Source organism: Macaca nemestrina, chromosome 16 (genome assembly GCF_043159975.1).
Source record: "Macaca nemestrina isolate mMacNem1 chromosome 16, mMacNem.hap1, whole genome shotgun sequence".
Lineage (NCBI taxonomy): Eukaryota > Metazoa > Chordata > Mammalia > Primates > Cercopithecidae > Macaca > Macaca nemestrina.
In genome coordinates, this window is record NC_092140.1 from 3,329,781 (window position 1) to 3,350,739 (window position 20,959).

Below are 20,959 nucleotides of genomic sequence, written 5' to 3' on the forward strand. Positions count from 1 at the left end.
GGGAAGAGATTTTCCTGGAGTGTGACAGGCCATGGGAGGCGGTGAACCAAACCCATGACACATCAAGCTTTCCTGACCTCAGCACTCTCCATTTAGTGGAGGGGCTGCTTTTTGGTTCATACTTGCAGCTGCCCTGTGCCCTTACCCTTCTCTGCAGTTGCTGGTCTTCGGGGCCCTGGAGGAGAGTGCTCGCACCTACATCCCCCCTCGCTCTGCACTTCTCTAGCCCCCAAATCCCTCTCCGCCTTCCCGCCAGCTCTTCTAGCTCACGCAACTCATACGCCAGGGTGCTCTCCCACAACACTGCTCTCCTGACCCACTGTGGCATCCCCTGCTCTGGAAACACCCTCTCTGTCCCTATTTCTGCCTCTCACCGGAGCCTTCTCCGCCTTCTCTCTGGTCCCCTTTGGACATGCCTCAGGTGTCCACACCCTATGGCTCTGCCCGCAGCCAGGGGCCCATTAGGTGGGGCCTGTGAAAGGCAGCATACCACCCGTGCCCTGTGTCACTTAGCTGCCCATGGGGCTTGCCACGGTTAGTTTTCTTTCTTTTCTTTTTTGAGATGGAGTTTCGCTCTTTTTGCCCAGGCTGGAGTGCAATAGCGCGATCTTAGCTCACCGCAACCTCCACCTCCCGGGTTCAAGTGAATCTTCTACCTCAGCCTCCTGAGTAGCTGGGATTACAGGCATGCGCCACCACCCCGGCTAATTTTGTATTTTTAGTAGAGATGGGTTTCTCCATGTTGGTCAGGCTGGTCTTGAACTCCCGACCTCAGGTGATCTGCCTGCCTCGGCCTCCCAAAGTGCTGGAATTACAGGCGTGAGCCACCGCACCTGGCACACGATTAGTTTGTTACCGTGGTGCTGGTTTGTCTGGCCTGACCCTCTGCAGGCAGCAGGGTACCCGGCCGCACGTTTAGACTGTTCCCAGTGTTTCACTGTTACAGATCTCCCTAGTGAATAACTGCGCGTATGTTTCCTATTTGTAGAAATGGGGTTGGTTTGTTTTGTTTTTCCATTATACTTTAACTTATAGGGTACAGGTGCACAATGTGCAGGTTTGTTACATTTGTATACATGTGCCATGTTGGTGTGCTGCACCCATTAACTCGTCATTTACGTTAGCTATATCTCCTAATGCTATCTCTCCCCGCTCCCCCAACCCCATGACAGGCCCCGGTGTATGATGTTCCCCACCCTGTGTCCAAGTGATCTCATTGTTCAATTCCCACCTATAAGTGAGAACATGCGGTGTTTAGTTTTTTGTCCTTGTGATAGTTTGCTGAGAATGATGGCTTCCAGCTTCATCCATGTCCCTACAAAGGACATGAACTCATCCTTTTTTTATGGCTGCATAGTATTCCATGGTGTATATGTGCCACATTTTCTTAATCCAGTCTATCATTGGTGGACATTTGGGTTGGTTCCAAGTCTTTGCTATTGTGAATAGTGCTGCAGTAAACATACGTGTGCATGTGTCTTTGTAGCAGCATGATTTATAATCCTTTGGGTATATATCCAGTAATGGGATGGCTGGGTCAAATGGTATTTCTAGTTCTAGATCCTTGAGGAATCGCCACACTGTCTTCCACAATGGTTGAACTAGTTTTCAGTCCCACCGACAGTGTAAAAGCATTCCTATTTCTCCACATCCTCTCCAGCACCTGTTGTTTCCTGACTTTTTAATGATCACCATTCTAACTGGTGTGAGATGGTATATCGTTGTGGTTTTGCTTTGCATTTCTCTGATGGCCATTGATGATGAGCATTTTTTCATGTGTCTGTTGGCTGCATAAATGTCTTCTTTTGAGAAGTGTCGTCTCTTCATATGCTTCACCCACTTTTTGATGGGGTTGTTTGATTTTTTCTTGTAAATTTGTTTAAATTCTTTGTAGATTCTGGATATTAGCCCTTTGTCAGTTGGGTAGATTGTAAAAATTTTCTCCTGTTCTGTAGGTTGCCTGTTCACTCTGATGGTTGTTTCTTTTGCTATGCAGAAGCTCTTTAGTTTAATTAGATCCCATATGTCAATTTTGGCTTTTGTTGCCATTGCTTTTGGTGTTTTAGTCATGAAGTCCTTGCCCATGCCTATGGCCTGAATGGTATTGCCTAGGTTTTCTTCTAGAGTTTTTATGGTTTTAGGTCTAACATTTAAGTCTTTAATCCATCTTGAATTAATTTTTGTATAAGGTGTAAGGAAGGGATCCAGTTTCAGCTTTTCACATATGGCTAGCCAGTTTTCCCAGCACCATTTATTAAATAGGGAATCCTTTCCCCATTTTTTTGTCAGGTTTGTCAAAGTTCAGATGGTTGTAGATGTGTGGTATTATTTCTGAGGACTCTGTTCTGTTCCATTGTTCTATATCTCTGTTTTGGTACCAGTACCATGCTGTTTTGGTTACTGTAACCTTGTAGTATAGTTTGAAGTCAGGTAGCGTGATGCCTCCAGCTTTGTTCTTTTGGCTTAGGATTGTCTTGGCAATGCAGGCTCTTTTTTGAACTTTAAACCGTATGAACTTTAAAGTAGTTTTTTCCAATTCTGTGAAAAAAGTCATTGGTAGCTTAATGGGGATGGCATTGAATCTATAAATTACCTTGGGCAGTATGGCCATTTTCATGATATTGATTCTTCCTATCCATGAGCATGGAATGTTCTTCCATTTGTTTGTGTCCTCTTTTATTTCATTGAGCAATGGTTTGTAGTTCTCCTTGAAGAGGTCCTTCACATCCCTTGTAAGTTGGATTCCAAGATATTTTATTCTCTTTGAAGCAATTGTGAATGGGAGTTCACTGATGATTTGACTCTCTGATTGTCTGTTATTGGTGTATAGGAATGCTTGTGATTTTTGCACATTGATTTTGTATCCTGAGACTTTGCTGAAGTTGCTTATTAGCTTAAGGAGATTTTGAGCTGAGACGATGGGGTTTTCTAAATATACAATCATGTCATCTGCAAACAGGGACAATTTGACTTCCTCTTTTCCTAATTGAATACCCTTTATTTCTTTCTCCTGCCTGATTTCCCTGGCCAGAACTTCCAACACTATGTTGAATAGGAGTGGTGAGAGAGGGCATCCCTGTCTTGTGCCAGTTTTCAAACGGAATGCTTCTAGTTTTTGCCCATTCAGTATGATTTTGGCTGTGGGTTTGTCATAAATAGCTCTTACTATTTTGAGATATGTCCCATCAATATGTAGTTTATTGAGAGTTTTTAGCATGAAGGGCTGCTGAATTTTGTTGAAGGCCTTTTCTGCATCTATTGAGATAATCATGTGGTTTTTGTCTTTGGTTCTGTTTATGTGATGGATTACGTTTATTGATTTGCATGAGTTGAACCAGCCTTGCATTCCAGGGATGAAGCCCACTTGATCATGGTGGATAAGCTTTTTGATGTGCTGCTGGATTCGGTTTGCCAGTATTTTATTGAAGATTTTTGCATTGATGTTCATCAGGGATATTGGTCTAAAATTCTCCTTTTTTATAGTGTCTCTGCCAGGTTTGGGATCAGGATGATGCTGGCCTCATAAAATATGTTAGCGAGGATTCCCTCGTTTTCTATTGATTGGAATAGTTTCAGAAGGAATGGTACCCAGCTCCTCTCTGTACCTCTGTTAGAATTTGACTGTGAATCTGTCTGGTCCTGGTGTTTTTTTGGTTGGTAGGCTATTATTGCCTCAATTTCAGAGCCTATTATTGGTCCATTCAGGGATTCAACTTCTTCCTGGTTTAGTCTTGGAATAGTGTATGTGTCCAGGAATTTATCTATTTCTTCTAGGTTTTCTAGTTTATTTGTGTAGAGGTGTTTATAGTATTCTTTGATGGTAGTTTGTATTTCTGTGGGGTCGGTGGTGACATCCGCTTTATCATTTTTTATTGCGTCTATTTGATTCTTCTCTCTTGTCTTCTTTATTAGTCTTGCTAGCAGTCTATCAATTTTGTTGAGCTTTTCAAAAAACTAGCTCCTGGATTCATTGATTTTTTGGAGGGTTTTTTGTGTCTCTATCTCCTTCAGTTCTGCTCTGATCTTAGTTATTTCTTGCCTTCTGCTAGCTTTTGAATGTGTTTGCTCTTGCTTCTCTAGTTCTTTGAATTGTGATGTTAAGGTGTCAATTTTAGATCTTTCCTGCTTTCTCTTGTGGGCATTTAGTGCTATAAATTTCCCTGTACACACTGCTTTAAATGTGTCCCAGAGATTCTGGTATGTTGTGCCTTTGTTCTCATTGGTTTCAAAGAACATCTTATTTCTGTCTTCATTTCGTTATGTACCCAGTAGTGATTCAGGAGCAGGTTGTTAAGTTTCCAAGTAGTTGAGTGATTTTGAGTGAGTTTCTTTTTTTTTTTTTTTTTTTTTTGAGACGGAGTCCCGCTCTGTCGCCCAGGCTGGAGTGCAGTGGCCAGATCTCAGCTCACTGCAAGCTCCGCCTCCCGGGTTCACGCCCGTTCTCCTGCCTCAGCCTCCCGAGTAGCTGGGACTACAGGAGCCCGCCACCTCGCCCGGCTAGTTTTTTGTATTTTTTTAGTAGAGACGGGGTTTCACCATGTTAGCCAGGATGGTCTTGATCTCCTGACCTCGTGATCCGCCCGTCTCGGCCTCCCAAAGTGCTGGGATTACAGGCTTGAGCCACCGCGCCCGGCCTATGAGTGAGTTTCTTAATCCTGAGTTCTAGTTTGATTGCACTGTGGTCTGAGAGACAGTTTGTTATAATTTCTGTTCTTTTACATTTGCTGAGGAGTGCTTTATTTCCAACTATGTGGTCAATTTTGGAATAAGTGTGATGTGGTTTTGAGAAGAATGTATATTTTGTTGATTTGGGGTGGAGATTTCTGTAGATGTCTATTAGGTCTGCTTGGTGCAGAGCTGAGTTCAATTCCTGAATATCCTTGTTAACTTTCTGTCTTGTTGATCTGTTTAATGTTGACAGTGGGGTGAGTCTCCCGTTATTATTGTGTGGAAGTCTAAGTCCCTTTGTAGGTCTCTAAGGACTTGCTTTATGAATCTGGGTGCTCCTGTATTGGGTGCATATGTATTTAGGATAGTTAGCTCTTCTTGTTGAATTGATCCCTTTACCATTGTGTAATGGCTTTCTTTGTCTCTTTTGATCGTTGTTGGTTTAAAGTCTGTTTTATCAGAGACTAGGTTTGCAACCCCTGCTTTTTTTTTGTTTTCCATTTGCTTGGTAGATCTTCCTCCATCCCTTTATTTTGAGCCTATGTGTGTGTCTGCATGTGAGATGGGTCTCCTGAATACAGCACACTGATGGGTCTTGACTCTTTATCCAATTTGCCAGTCTGTGTCTTTTAATTGAAGCATTTAGTCCATTTACATTTAAGGTTAATATTGTTATGTGTGAATCTGATCCTGTCATTATGATGTTAACTGGTTACTTTGCTCATTAGTTGATACAGTTTCTTCCTAGCAAGGATCGTCTTTACAATTTGGCATGTTTTTGCAGTGGCTGGTACTGGTTTTTCCTTTCCGTGTTCAGTGCTTCCTTCAGGAGCTCTTGTAAGGCAGGCCTTGTGGTGACAGAATCTCTCAGCATTTGCTTGTCTGTAAAGGATTTTATTTTTCCTTCACTTATGAAGCTTAGTTTGGCTGGATATGAAATTCCGGGTTGAAAATTCTTTTCTTTAAGAATGTTGAATATTGGCCCCCACCCTCTTCTGGCTTGTAGAGTTTCTGCTGAGAGATCCACTGTTAGTCTGATGGGCTTCCCTTTGTGGGTAACCCAACCTTTCTCTCTGGCTGCCCTTAACATTTTTTCCTTAATTTCAACTTTGGTGAATCTGACAGTTATGTGTTTTGGAGTTGCTCTTCTTGAGGAGTATCTCTTCTCGAGGAGTATCTCTGTGACGTTCTCTGTATTTCCTGATTGTGAATGTTGGCCTGCCTTGCTAGGTTGGGGAAGTTCTCCTGGATAATATCCTGAAGAGTGTTTTTCAACTTGGTTCCATTCTCCCCGTCACCTTCAGGTACACCAATCAGATGTAGATTTGGTCTTTTCACATAGTCCCATATTTCTTGGAGGCTTTGTTCATTTCTTTTTCCTCTTTTTCCTGTCAACTTCTCTTCTTGCTTCATTTCATTCATTTGATCTTCGATCACTGATACCCTTTCTTCCACTTGATCAAATTGGCTACTGAAGCTTGTGCATGCATCACGTAGGTCTTGTGCCATGGTTTTCAGCTCCATCAGGTCATTTAAGGTCTTCTCTATGCTGTTTATTCTAGTTAGCCATTCATCTGATCTTTTTTCAAGGTTTTTAGCTTCTTTGCGATGGGTTCGAACATCCTCCTTTAGCTCGGAGAAGTTTGTTATTACCGATCGTCTGAAAACTTCTTCTCTCAACTCGTCAAAGTCATTCTCCGTCTAGCTTTGTTCCATTGCTGGCAAGGAGCTGCATTCCTTTTGAGGAGAAGAGGTGCTCTGATTTTTAGAATTTTCAGCTTTTCTGCTCTGTTTTCTCCCCACGTTTGTGGTTTTATCTACCTTTGGTCTTTGATGATGGTGAGGTACACATGGGGTTTTGGTGTGGATGTCCTTTGTGTTTGTTAGTTTTTCTTCTAACAGTCAGGGCCCTCAGCTGCAGGTCTGTTGGAGTTTTCTGGATCCACTCCAGACCCTGTTTGCCTGGGTATCACCACCGGGGGCTACAGAGCAGCAAATATTGCAGAACAGCAAATGTTGCTGCCTGATCATTCCACTAGAAGCTTTGTCTCAGAGGGGCACCTGGCTATATGAGGTGTCAGTTGGCACCCAATGGGAGGTGTCTCCCAGTTAGGCTACTCGGGGGTCAGGGACCCACTTGAGGATGCAGTCTGTCCATTCTCAGATCTCAAACTCGGTGCTGGGAGAACCACTGCTCTCTTCAAAGCTGTCAGGCAGGAACGTTTAAGTCTGCAGAAGTTTCTGTTGCCTTTTGTTCAGCTATGCCCTGCCTCCAGAGGTGGAGTCTACAGAGGCATGCAGGCCTCCGTGAGCTGCGGTGGGTTCCACCCAGTTCGAGCTTCCTGGCTGCTTTGTTTACCTACTCAAGTCTCAGCAATGGCAGACGCTGAGCCTCCCCCAGCCTCACTGCTGCCTTGCAGTCAGACTGCTGTGCTAGCAGTGAGTGAGGCTCCATGTTCATGGGACCCTCCAAGCTAGGCATGGGATATAATCTCCTGGTGTGCCGTTTGCTAAGACCATTAGAAAAGCGCAGTATTAGGGTGGGAGTATCCCGATTTTCCAAGTACCGTCTGTCATGGCTTCCCTTGGGTAGGAAAGGGAATTCCCTGACCCCTTCTGCTTCCTAGGTGAGGCGATGCCCCACCCTGCTTCAGCTCACACTCCATAGGCTGCACCCACTGTCCAACAAGCCCCAGTGAGATGAACCTGGTACCTCAGTTGGAAATGCAGAAATCACTCTTCTTCTGCGTAGCTCACGCTGGGAGCTGTAGACTGGAGCTGTTCCTATTTGGCCATCTTGGAAACAACACCAGAAACGGGGTTTAAAAAAAATCACTGTTAACTCATGGATTTTAGTATACTTGATAGCAAATATTTATTTTAATGAACAGTTTTAAAAAACTTACAAACACAGGAAAGGATGATTAAGGTAAACATTTTAAGCTATTAGCTACATCAAAGATTTTCAGATGGATAAATCCAGTCACCCCGAAACCTGTGGGCATCGTATCGGGGATGTGTTTCCTGGCTGGGTGTAGAGGGGGTTGGGTGGGGATAATTATCTCCCACGCGAGGACTTTGCTCCATTCATGGACTCCCAGACTCCTTGAGTGAGTATTCAGCCCTGAGTGGGGTCTCTGCATTCCACCAGGAGGGAAGCCTTGTCCCCCACGACCTGCCTGTCTGAATTTTGGTGGGTCTTCTTTAAGACCCAGAAAGAGATTCCCTTTGCTGCTAAGCCCCCACCACTTGCACTGTGGTTATGCAGCTCATCTGGAAATGCTTCTGTCATTCCTCAGACCTCAAGCTCTGTTGTTAGTAGGAAGCATGGGCCTGACTTTTGATTAAAAAAAAATTAAAAATGTCCAGTCACCAGTCACACTTTTCTTCTGTGTGTTTATCAATACTTAATAGCAGACTGTGGCACATAAACTGGGTTGTAGATTCGTTTTTTAGATTCAAATAATTTCTCTAAAGCAGGTAGAAAACATTTCGTGAGTTTGACGTGTAATGTTACTGTGAAATTCCTTATTTTTGTAGAAAGATTAAATAATGAAGAGACCATTGTTGTTCCTTCTGAGCCTTCTCTGATTTTAAAATAGGTATTAATGTAGATATCAGGAGCGAGACTAACATCGTGAAGGCTGTGGCCCCATCGTTCAGCTTGTGAAACTTTCACGTCGTTGTGTTGGCTTCAGATCTTCGTAAAGGAGAATTGCCCATCCAGATACAAATGAGGCCCCTCCCATCTCCTCCCCAGTCCTGGTCCCACGGTCTCCTTCCCAGCATTTGAACTGCAGGGAATGTTAGAGTTACCCTGAGACGACCCATCGCTAAGATGTAAAAATCTTAGAATGTCACGCTACAACGTGTGTTTCTGTGATGCCCGTTTCCTCAGGCTTGAGACCTGCGTGTGCAGTCCTTCCCCGAGCACGGGGAGCCAGACCAGTGGGAGCAGGAAGGACCTCCACGGGGTGCTGGCACCTTAGAAACTTCTATATCTATCATCTTTTTTTTTTTTTTTTTTTTTTGAGACGGAGTCTTGCTCTGTCTCCCAGGCTGGGGTGCAGTGGCCGGATCTCAGCTCACTGCAAGCTCCGCCTCCCAGGTTTACGCCATTCTCCTACCTCAGCCTCCCCAGTAGCTGGGACTACAGGCGCCCGCCAACCCGCCCGGCTAGTTTTTTTGCATTTTTTAGTAGAGACGGGGTTTCACCGTGTTAGCGAGGATGGTCTCGATCTCCTGACCTTGTGATCCGCCTGTCTTGGCCTCCCAAAGTGCTGGGATTACAGGCTTGAGCCACCGCGCCCGGCCTATCTATCATCTTGAGAAACTCCACCAGACTGCCGCATCGCCATGCTTCTGCAGCTGGTCCAGGGACACAGCTTCGACTGGCCTGGCCCAGCCTCATTTCCCCCATCAACCCCATTAATTTTAGTGTGTGGGTTTGCAAAAATGCGGTTTTTGTGGATGCATAGCACAGTGCTGTAGGAGAAATGGCAACATGTGTTGCTTTGAACTCTCTTACCTTGTTATTCCCGTGTGACTATTAGTTACCTTTGCAAAAGCCAGATGAAACATTGTCCCGATTTTATAGTTCCATCTCTTGTTAAAGTTGGAAAGTCACTAAACTCTACCTATTGAAAGGAAGTAAAGGTGGGCCAGGTGCCGTGGCTCACGCCTGTAATCCCAACACTTTGGGAGGCCAAGGCGGGCGGATCATGAGGTCAGGAGATTGAGACCACAGTGAAACCCCGTCTCTACTAAAAATACAAAAAATTAGCCGGGCGCGGTGGCGGGCTCCTGTAGTCTCAGCTACTAGGGAGACTGAGGCAGGAGAATGGCATGAACCCAGGAGGTGGAGCTTGCAGTGAGCCAAGATCACACCACTGCACTCCAGCCTGGGCAAGAGAGCGAGACTCCGTCTCAAAAATAAATAAATAAATAAAATAAAGAAAGTAAGTAAAGGTAACTTTTTGAGTTAAAAAAATAGAGAAAGAAAGAAAGCAAAGCAAAGAAAGAAAGAAAACAAAAGAAATGAACAAACCTGGAGCCAAAAGAATGTCCCTTTACTAGGATGAAAAGTCCTGAATTATGGGTTTGTGATGACAGGATTTCAGTTTTCATTTGAATCAGTTAAATTATCATGCAAATTGCTTTAAAATTGCGATTCATTTATTCATTGAATTAAAAAGGCTGGAAGGAGTAAATAGTTGAGGTTAGAAGAAAATATGCTGCTTGATTGAATGAATTCACTACTTTGTACTGTGTCTTGCAGTATGGTATTTGGAAGTCAACTGGATATCCATTCAGGTGGGATAGATTTAGCTTTTCCACATCATGAAAACGAAATTGCACAGTGTGAAGTCTTTCATCAGTGCGAGCAGTGGGGAAATTATTTTCTGCATTCTGGTAAGTACTAACTTCAGATTTAATTTGTTCTGTTTCAATGCTGGCAGTTCTGCCTTTGTTGGCGGAACAGCTACATTTGGAAATACATAATAGATCAGCTAATAGGTCAAGAAATGGATTTGCCTCTTAAATTATTTTTGAGTTTCAATCATTTGGACATGAAATTCCTTGGATTGCAGCAATGATTATACCTTTTTGGAACTGACTAGAATATGGAAAATGTTTGGCAATGCTGTTCTATATATGTTTCTTTCAAGTAAAACTATTAGGAAGGAGCTTCAAGTAGTACAATGTAGTGATAATTATGAACACTCCTTTCTGAAGCTATAATATTGTCACTAGACATCTCTGCCATCTTCTAAAAATATTGCCCTTTCTTCCACTGTTCAAACCCCTCATTGATGAACCCCAGCTGTCTGCTCTCAGAAGTGGATGCTACACCATGAGTTAAGCAACACCTCGAACCCAGCTGTTTTGGAATTCACCTGGATGCACTGGAAGAGTCATTTCCAAGTTTATAGGGCCAGAATTAGCTAGTCTTACTACGTTTTGGGAATGGCCAGCTAAGGTATTTGAGACGAAGAAATATAAAGAGTGATAGGATTTGGAGATGCAAACTTCGACATCTAAAATACAGAAAATTAACAAGTACTAGTTTTTGAAATCCTTGAAAGGGAAACTAGGATGTCACAGTGAGGTGACATTAAATGCAGAAGTGCTCCGGTTTTCTGGTCCGCAGCAGGGTTCACTTGGGTTTCTTCATGAAAGTAAATAGATGAGGCTGATTGCCCCAAAGTCACTTCCTCAGTGACTTCGTTCAGGGCTCAGTTCAGCACCCGCTGAACTGTCTGAGGAGCTGGCGTTGCTCCCTCCGCAGGCGCGTTTCTGTCTGCAGATTTATCCTCTTCAGTGGGTCAGGGTTTGTCATTGACACCACGACCTGCCATGAGCCCTTCAGCGAGTGTGGAGCTGGGGGCAGAAAGGGCAGCCTTAGCTGTGTGACGCTTGGCCCTGTCAGGTAAGGGGGAGGGGGGCGGGGGTCTAGAAACGGAGGTCGTCTTCACCTTCTAATGTGGGAATGGGAAAGCATTTGCTGCTGTTGTTGTTGTTGTTGTTGAGACAGTCTCGCTGCATCCCCCAGGCTGGGAGTGCAGTGGCACTATCTGAGCTCACCGCAACCTCTGCCTCCTGGGTTCAAGCAATTCTCCTGCCTCTGCTGTCGTAGTAGCTGGGACTACAGGTGCACACTACCACACCCGGCTAATTTTTGTATTTTTAGTAGAAGCGGGGTTTCACCCTGTTGGCCACGTTGGTCTCGAACCCCTGACCTCAAGTGATCCACCACCTCTGCCTCTCAAAGTGCTGGGATTGTAGGCGTGAGCCACCGCACCCCGTGGGAAGGTTTTGTTGCTATCTTTCCAGTGATTTTTGTTTTGTTTTGTTTTTTACCACCTATTAAGGTACCAGGAATCTTTTTCATCCTAGTTTGGCCCCAAACAAAACATCAGTGTCTCCTGACACAGGAGAAGTTACACCTGTTCTCCTGTACCTAGTGGATGGAAGAGCTACGTGGGCAGACGCTATCCGAGCCTGTTAGGGCTGCTATAGCCAAATACTAAAAGCGGGCATCTTATGAACAGCAGCAATGAATTCCTCCCGGTTCTGCTGGCTGGAAGTCCTGCGTCCGCGCACTGGCAGATTCGGTGTCCTGGAAGGGCCTGCTTCCCATTCATAGATGGCTGTCGGCTCTCCAGGGGCCTCTGTTATAAGAGCACTGATTCCATTCACACTGGCTCTGCCCCCTGTGACCTTATCACCTCCCACAGGCCCTGCCTTCAGTTACCATCACCTGAGGGCTGAGGATTTAGACAGGAATATGGGAGGACATAAACATTCAGGCCTTAGCAAATGTGTTTCGTTTTCCAAATACCAATTTTGGTGTAATCACGTTATATAGAATTACATATTCAAAGTTATATATGTTTTTTGGAAATCACAATCTAATCAGTTTGTTTGTTTGTTTTTGAGGCAGAGTGTCGCTCTGTGGCCCAGGCTGGAGTGCAGTGGCATGAACGTAGCTCACTGTAGGCCCAACCTCCTGGGCTCAAGCAATCCTCCCACCTCAGCCTCCTGAGTTGCTGGGATGTTGGAACTGCAGGTGTGCCCCACCACGCCCAGCTAATTTTTAATTTTTTTGTAGAGACCGGGTGTTGCCATGTTGCCCAGACTGGTCTCCAAACTCCTGGGCTCAAGCGGTCCTTCTGCCTTAGCCTCCCAAAGGGCTGGGATTACGGGTGTGAGCCATCATGTCTGGCCTGGAGCACTGCTATTTGTGTCAGAAAAAGAGGAACAGTCTTCTGTTAGAAACAGAAAGCACTTCTCTTGGAAATGAGCCTTGTAAAGCTACAGGCCAGGGAGAATTTCAGGGTCAGATTTAGGAATTCCTTAAATGGGTTTGGTTTTCCTCCTGTCTTTCACATACATAGGGGATGAAATAATACCCGTGTCATCAAAGTCTGTGAAAACAACTGCACAGAACCTCTGATTCTTCCCACTCAGAGACCCACAAGCACCACTCTGTTTTTGGACAACGGTCAACAAGCTTCACCGCCAAGTGCCTGATTTGCCAAATGAGAGCTTTGTCTTTTCTTCGGATGCTGTCCGTTAAATCAGTATCTCTGAATTACAGGAAAGAGGAAAATAGATGAAATACTGCTGTTGGCACCACGGTTGCTGGTTCTTGTTTAGCTTCTGAGTCAGCTGGGACACCCCTGCCATCCACCCTTGGTGTGGGGCTGTGTCCCTGAACCATGGAACAAGGGCAGGTCGTGTCTTCCCAGAAGGCCCAGCACGGGTGAAGATTTGGGGGCAGGTTTATACCAACATACACCGGTCTGTACATTGGATACGTGCAGGTTCCCATTCGTTTCCCGGGAAGCCATGTGTCCCTGAGGCCAGAGAGCCTCCTCACCCAGCTCACACTGAATGCTTTTGTTTTTGTTTCAGGGCATTTGCACGTGAAAGGCAAAGAAGAAAAAATGTCCAAATCGTTAAAAAACTACATTACTATTAAGGTAATGTGCTTTTTGTACAGTATCTCTGAGGTGCTGATAGCTTGTGGAACCCATCTCAGAGGCTTCTGTGTCATTTGAGAACCACAGAAACCCATTCCCAGTGCCCTCTGGCCCCTTTCCTAGGACGAGACCTGCCTCACCTCCCTCCCACGTTACGTGGCTCTCCGCCTAATCGCTCTCTCAGCTGTGCGCCTCCTGCGGGTTTCCTCAGTCTCTTCTTGGTAGAGCTTACCTTTCTCTTTCCGGGTTTCAAGGCCGGTGCCTTCTTCCTTGTCTTTTCCTTTTATAATGGTTGTTTCTCTCTTGGCACATCTGCTAACTTCCTTCCCTCCCTCATCCACTGCCTCCTACTAGTGTGGCTTTGGGATTTGTTTGGGTTTTGCTGTTTGCCTTTAATAGGCTCAGAGCTGGCTGGATCCTTAACCAACCTGAACAATGTCATCGTGCTGTGGTGCTGACACATGGAATGGGAATTTCCGTGTGTGAATGAAAAACAGGCGCACACACGGAGGGCTCTGGCTGACATAGTTTGAGCTCCTCCTTTGTCTTCTGGCCTGTCTTTAAAGCCAGATTTAATTTAATTGCAAAATAAATGGAGAAGAATAGTATCCAGATCTCACCACCTAAACAGCAAACCAGTGAAAGCTGTACCCGTCAGATTTAGGATAAACCAACAGGGACTGCTCCTCACAAAATAATTTGTATATAGTTTCCTTACGTAGACTTTTTCCACTTTATCCCGGGCAAAATTTCAAACCTACAGAAAAGTGGAAAGAAACGTCACTACGGCTGCACCCAGATTCAATGGTTGTGATTATTTTGCTGTATTTGCTGTGTAGGATCTTTTCCTCCTACCCAGCTTAGATTCTCTCGCCTAAATTAATTAGTAAATTAGACTGGCCAAAGACAGATTATCAAGAGAAGAGAAATGTATTAGCGCATGCACAGCACACGTAGAAGTGGAGCAAGGCAGTTGCATGACGCAGAGGGGGGTCGGAGCCCGGCCACAGGGTTGCATGATGCAGAGTGGGGTCGGAGCCCGGCCACGGGGTTGCATGACGCAGAGGGAGTCCCAAACCAGCCACGGGGTTGCATGATGCAGAGGGGGGTCGGAGCCCGGCCACGGGGTTGCATGACACAGAGGGGGGTCAGAGCCCGGCCACGGGGTTGCATGACGCAGAGGGGGTCCCAAACCGGCCACGGGGTTACATGACGTAGAGTGGGGTCGGAGCCCGGCCACAGGGCTGCATGACGCAGAGGGGGTGGGAGCCCGGCCATGGGGTTGCATGGCGCAGAGAGGGTCGGAGCCCGGCCACAGGGATGCATGGCGCAGAGGGAGTCAGAGCCCAGCCACTGCAGGGACCTTGCTTTATTGAGCTTCACTTTACCACACTTCGCAGATGCTGTGTCTTTACAGATTGAAGGTTTGTGGCAGCCCTGCACCAAGCAAGTCTGTTGGCATGATTTTGCCAACAGCATGTTCTCACTTCGTTTCTGTGTGTCATATTTGGGTAATTCTTGCAATGTTTCAAAGTTTCTCATTATTAAATCTGTTATGGTGATCTGTGATCAGTGATCTCTGATGTTACTGTTGTAATTGTTTTAGGGCTCCGTGAACCACACCCATGGAACTTAGTATGTGTTGTGCGTGTTCTGACTGCTCCACCAACTGTCTGTTCCCTTAAATCTGCCCCTCCTTGAGCTCCCCTGAGACACAAGGTTCATGTTTTTCATTTGTATGTTGTGTCTTTTTAGTTGTTTTTTTAATGTGGTTAAAGAAACCACGTAGTATAAAAGTTATCGTCTTAACCATTCAGTTCAGTAGTGTTAATATGTTCACATTGTTATGCAACAGATCTCTAGAATTTTTTCATCTTGTAAAACCAAAACTGTGGACTCATTGAACAACTTCCCATTTCCCCTTTCCCCAGGCGTTGGCAACAACCCTTCTACTTTCTGTTTCCATGATTTTGGCTGCTCTAGATCTCATGTAAGTGGAATCATATAGTAATTGTCCTTTTGTGACTGGCTTATTTCACTTAGCATGGTGTTCTCAAGATTTACCTATGTTATATTCCATGTCAAAATTTCCTTCCTTTAGGCTGAATTATATTTCATTGTTCTTTCTAGGTTTCTAATCTAATCTACAGCAGTATCCACTTTTGTTTTCCCTGTGGTGTTGACTTTTTGAAGAGATTGGGCCACTTGTCTTGTTGAACATCCCACATTTTGGATTTGTCTGTTTCGCTGTGATGTCATTTAGCTTGTTCTTCTATCTCCTGTAGTTCCTTTCACTGGAAGTGAGGGTTAAAGGGTCAGTTTGACCCAGAGAGCAGCTTTTTGGCAGGAATACCTTGTAGTTGATGCTGTGAACTCACAGTGCATTCCCTGGGGGCTGCAGGGTCAGGTTGTCCTATGATTCATGATGGTGAGTTTTACCATTTGTTAAGGAATGACTACCAGATCCCTGTACTGCAGAGTTTATTTTCTTCTTATGAATATGAAGCATCTGAGCAGTGGCATGCTGTGTGGTATTTTGTACCCTAATAAGCTTCCACCCTATGGTTTTAGAGGCTTCACTTTGATCATGTATTTCATTGGTTATTGCAAAGTCATGGCTGTCTTATTGTTCCCTCTTTTACATTTATTAGTTGGCATTCCTCTTAAAGAAAAGAGTTTTGTCTTTCTTTTTGTAGTAGACAGAGTCAATGATTTATATTTATTCAGTGTATTGTCAATTCAGTCGTTATCTTTTTGGTGTTGAAATCATCCTGGATTTAGCCAGGGAAGGTTCTTCTGATTGGCTCCGGCCCCCCAGGGACAGGCCCCTTGGCCTCTCTTGTGCCCTCCTGCACCTGCCTGCCTTTTGCTTTCCTACCCAGACCTGCTGTTTCTCCAAGCAGCCTCCCTGCCTTTAAGGGGAAATGGGATTTTGAAGGCAAGATTTGGGCACTGCGATGTTGATCGCTACCAGAGTGACACTGCATCTAGGCTTTGTCAGGGGTCAGAGCTAGGGGAGAGGAAGATAAACCTATACATACAAAATAGATTCATTATTTGGGTTACTTTTGATATATCCAAATAAAATTTAATATCACAGGGCTTTTTAGTTTTAGCTCTTTATTTTCCTCTCTTACAGTAAACATCTTATAAGAGCACCATCAACTTTTTGTTTTATCTTAAAATACACACAAAATAAATTTAAAAACTTAATACCAATATTACTGTTAAAAGTAAAACTATGGAGTAAAACTTAAGGCTTCTTTTTATTTCTTTTTAAACTAATAGCTTTATTGAAATACAACACACATACTACATAAGTCACCCTTTTAAATTGTGCTGCTTAGTGGTTTGTAGGATATTCACAGTTGTGAAACCATCACCACTATGTAAGAACGTTTTTATCACCTCAAAAGAAATGCCACACCCATGGGCTGTCACTTTTCACTCCCACCTCCTCCTAGCCCCTGACAACTTTCTGTTTCTGTGATTTGCCTATTCTGGACTTAAATTTCTTTTTCTTGTAGACTGCATCCCACTAAAGCTCTGTGGTCTGAACATATACTCACAGTGTGTAATGATCTCCTTTCATTAACACAAGAGGTTCACTTGTTCTGTTTGTTTCTGGTGTGATGGTCTCTCTCTTCCCCTTTCCAATTTACTTTTTGTTTTGTTTTGTCTTTTTTTGAGAGAGAGTGTTGCTCTGTCACCCAGGCTGTAGTCCATTAGTGTGATCTCAACTGACTGCAACCTCCGCCTCCCAGATTCAAGCGATTCTTGTGCCTCAGCCTCCCAAGTAGCTGGGATTACAGGCCCATACCACCACACCCAGCTAATTTTTGTATTTGTAGTAGAGATGGGGTTTCACTATGTTGGCCAGGCTGGTCTTGAACTGCTGACCTCAGGTCCACCTGCCTCGGCCTCCCAAAGTGCTGGGATTACAGGTGTGAGCCACTGCATCCGGCCCCAATTTACTTTTCTTTGTCATATCTGTGAAACATTTGCAGGGTTCAGCATTAACACTAAAGAGAGCATGGAGAAGGCCGGCCTGGAGCCTGCCTGCACCCATTCCCTCCCCAGCAGCCACAGTTGTGTTCTCTGTTTTGGATTCACTTTCCTGTGTTCCATTGTAGGAATACGATAGGCCAATATGCATAAACCTTTCTCCTCTGTCTCATTCATGAGGCAGTGTCATATGCGTGCCGCCTTTTCCCTAACAATTTAAGTGAGGTTTTAATTTGATTAGTGACGTGATGGGTTTAATTGCAGAAAGTTTGGAAACTGCAGACAAGACAGAGAAGCAAACGGTAGAAAAATTCAAAGGTACTAAGGAAGGAAAGCGGGCCTCCTGCCCGACCGCATTCACTGTTGCCCGGCTTCTCTCCTGAAGCAGTGGTTGGTTGGTTTCTTCGGAGCAGGTGTGTGTTCACACATCTCCCCATAGCTGTGCTTCTCATTTTCTCTTCACACACAGCGGTGTCGCTTTGCGCTTGCTTGATTCACCTCTTGGCCTCCGTCGGTTTTCTACCATGTGGAGTTGGTTCATTCTTTCGAATGGCTGAGTAGTCCAGTGTGTGGGTGCCGCTTAATTTAAAGAATCCCCTACTAATGGTCATTTAAATCCCACTGCATTTTCCACTAGGGTATGTGCATTTTAAATTTTCACAGACATTGCCATGTCTCCATTATTTTTAATCTAGCGGCCACTTAGTGGCTCGTGGCAGTGAGGCACCACGATTTTATTTGCCCGTTGTTGGACTTGTTTGTGAGACCTGTACTCTGCAGGCTACAGTGCTGTGATGAATATCCTTTAGCTAAATATCTGTGCACATCTAATGATGAGTGACTTGAGAAAAGTGCCTTGAGGTAGAAATCACACATCAGAAGATACAGGCACATTCAGAATGTTTTGGACACAGCCCCTGGTGATTTTATCGAGTGTCATTTACATTCCCACTGGCAGTAGATGAAAATAATCTGTTTCCCAGGTCTCTCCAGCATCAAATTAGAATTGTAATCAGGTTACCTTTTGTCATTTTTTTTTTTTTTTTTTTTTTTGTTTGAGAGAGGGTTTCACTGTCACCCAGGCACCAGGTGCAGTCACAGCTCACTGCAACCTGAAACTTGTGGGCTCCAGCAAACCTCTCACTTCAGCCTCCCAAGGAGCTGGGACCACAAGCGTGCACTACTGCACCTGCTAATTTTGTATTTTTTGTAGAGACGAAGTCTCACTGTGTTGCCCAGGCTGGTCTCAAACTCCTGGGTTCAGGCAATCCTCCTGCCTTAGCTTCACAAAGTGCTGGGATTACAGGGGTGACCCACGGCACCTGGCCCATTTTTCTTGTTAATTTGTGCAGAACGACAACTGGATTTTAAATTTCCATGCCTTTGTCTATTTGCTGTGTTGATTTGTCTGTATGTATTTACTGATGATTTTTCTTTTATATTTTTGGTAGCTCGCACCTACCCTCAGCCCATAGTTCCTTGGGAATGTTAAGGTATTGCCTATATCTGAAAAACACACGCCAAATTCCTGGTTTCTAGCGTAAGACCCTTTTCCTGCCGGTCCTCTTTGTCTTGGAGATAGACTTTAGAGTAGCTTGGGTGGAACCCCAGTGCTTTCTGCGTAATCGAGGCCACGGTCCACGTAGAAGGAGCTCAACCCTGGAGCTCAGATGATGGTTTAAAACCTGCTTTCTGGTTACTGTACCTCTCAAAGCAAGCTAGGGCCTAGCCCAGAAGAGAGGCTCTGGCGCCCGCTTCTGCCCAGGGGCTCCAGGGGTGTGTGCAGCGCTGGCATCATACGAAGTCCCTCGGCAGCTGGCATGTGCACCCAGCGGGCTCCCTGGGAGTGTGCATCCTGTTACCTCGTGAGCTCACTGGGGCTCACATGGCTTGTTACCGTCCCCACCCGAAGGCCTCTGGCCTGGGCTCTGGGAGTTTGCTTACCTCCTGGAGAGTTCCAGCGTGAGCTTACCCTGCCATAGCCACATTTTGCCTCTCAGGTAGCCGTGGCAGGTTGCACGGTGGAACCAGAGTAGTGCAGAAACTTGCTGATATCAGCTGGCACAGAGCAGGAACACACTAAAAAATTAATGTCCATGAGCACCCACAGTATTCAAGAGTTTTCACATCATTGTCAGAATACTGGGTAATGAAAAAGTTATAATATGTTTCCCCTTTCTGTATTATTAGGAAAGAGTCCATAGAAACTCAATGCTCTAAAAAGATTCGATTCCAGATTTCTGTTAGAACTCCTGTAGCTCGCTGCAGTAGCTCCCGCCCCCCCAAGAGCGGGGAAGATAAGCCTTTAATGTTGTTGGGGTTTCAAAGAACTATTAGATTTGTAAAGCACATTGAGGCTAATTCTGCATATGTTTCCATTCTGAACGAGAGGAAAACCCCTTTGAAAGAAGGCCAGGTGCAATCCTCTTTGGAATGAAGTAGAGAGCATTGGAGCCTGTATGCGGAGCGGTGTTTCCACACCGAAACGTGGAGACCTAAATAGGGCGCAGCCTGAACCGAAACCAGCAGGACGTGGCTGTGTGTGTTAATTGGAACCACAACACCTTGGGTGAGGGAGGGTCTTGAGTGAGCCTGCGAGTTGCGAATTAGAGGACCCAGGAATAATACCGCTTTTTTCACAAGTTGGGAAGGAGCACCCAGGAGATGGACAGACGGAAATTGAATTCCAGTGTGATTACTGATGAATTACTGTTGGATTGGACAGGGGCTCTTCACACACACGCACACACACACATACCCCCCTGCCCCCCTCCCCACCCCGGGCCCCTGTGACTGCCTGGTGAAGTCTGTGGACCCAGCCTTACAATTTGCTTTAAATACATAAAATAAAATACATAGGATCCCAAAGGCCGTCGATACTGAAGTAGAGGAGCATGTGCTCTGCTTGACTCAGTGGTTAGCTCAGCGTGGGTGGGGTCTGATTGCTGCCGTCCTCTCGTATTTGTGGCGTGTGGTGTCATCCCTGAGGGGTCACCTGTGACGGCTGTGGCCACCGCGCCAGGCTCTGTGCTTCGTGATTTGTGGCGTGTGATGTCATCCCTGAGGGGTCACCTGTGACGGCTGTGGCCACCGCGCCAGGCTCTGTGCTTCGTGATTTGTGGCGTGTGGTGTCATCCCTGAGGGGTCACCTGTGACGGCTGTGGCCACCGCGCCAGGCTCTGTGCTTCGTGATTCGTGGCGTGTGGTGTCATCCCTGAGGGGTCACCTGTGACGGCTGTGGCCACCGCGCCAGGCTCTGTGCTTCGTGATTCGTGGCGTGTGGTGTCATCCCTGAGGGGTCACCTGTGACGGCTGTGGCCACCGCGCCAGGCTCTGTGCTTCGTGATTCGTGGCGTGTGGTGTCATCCCTGAGGGGTCACCTGTGACGGCTGTGGCCACCGCACCAGGCTTTGTGCTTCGTGATTCGTGGCGTGTTATGTCATCCCTGAGGGGTCACCTGTGACGGCTGTGGCCACCATGCCAGGCACTGTGCTTCGTGATTCGTGGCATGTGATGTCATCCCTGCAGGGTCATCTGTGGCAGCTGTGGCCACCGTGCCAGGCTCTGTGCTTCCCGATGTGTTTGCTGCCTGCCCTGACCATCGAAGGAAATGCCCATTTTAGTGCAAGGCCGGCAGAAATAAACACATAACTGTTTAACCATCCCAGTTCACAGATCTCCCCGCCCTCCCACCTTCTCTCTGTGGGCCCCTAGGAGGTCTGTGGACCCCAGGTTGAGCACCCCTGTGTTAGGGGATTGGCCCAGCAGCTTTCTCATTATGCCATCCCACATGAGAATGC

The 20,959-nt window shown here is 45.7% G+C and overlaps 1 protein-coding gene across 12 annotated transcripts in view; it reads left to right on the top strand.

Moving 5' to 3' along the window:
* Positions 1-20,959, top strand: part of LOC105485371 (cysteinyl-tRNA synthetase 2, mitochondrial) — a 67,185-nt gene that overhangs the window by 34,802 nt on the left and 11,424 nt on the right. For all 12 annotated transcript variants that reach the window (XM_071081036.1, XM_071081033.1, XM_071081042.1 and 9 more), the window contains 2 exons: positions 9,947-10,080; positions 13,087-13,154. In XM_071081036.1, coding sequence (XP_070937137.1) covers positions 9,947-10,080; positions 13,087-13,154 — 202 coding nt within the window. The remainder of the gene's footprint in view (positions 1-9,946; positions 10,081-13,086; positions 13,155-20,959) is intronic.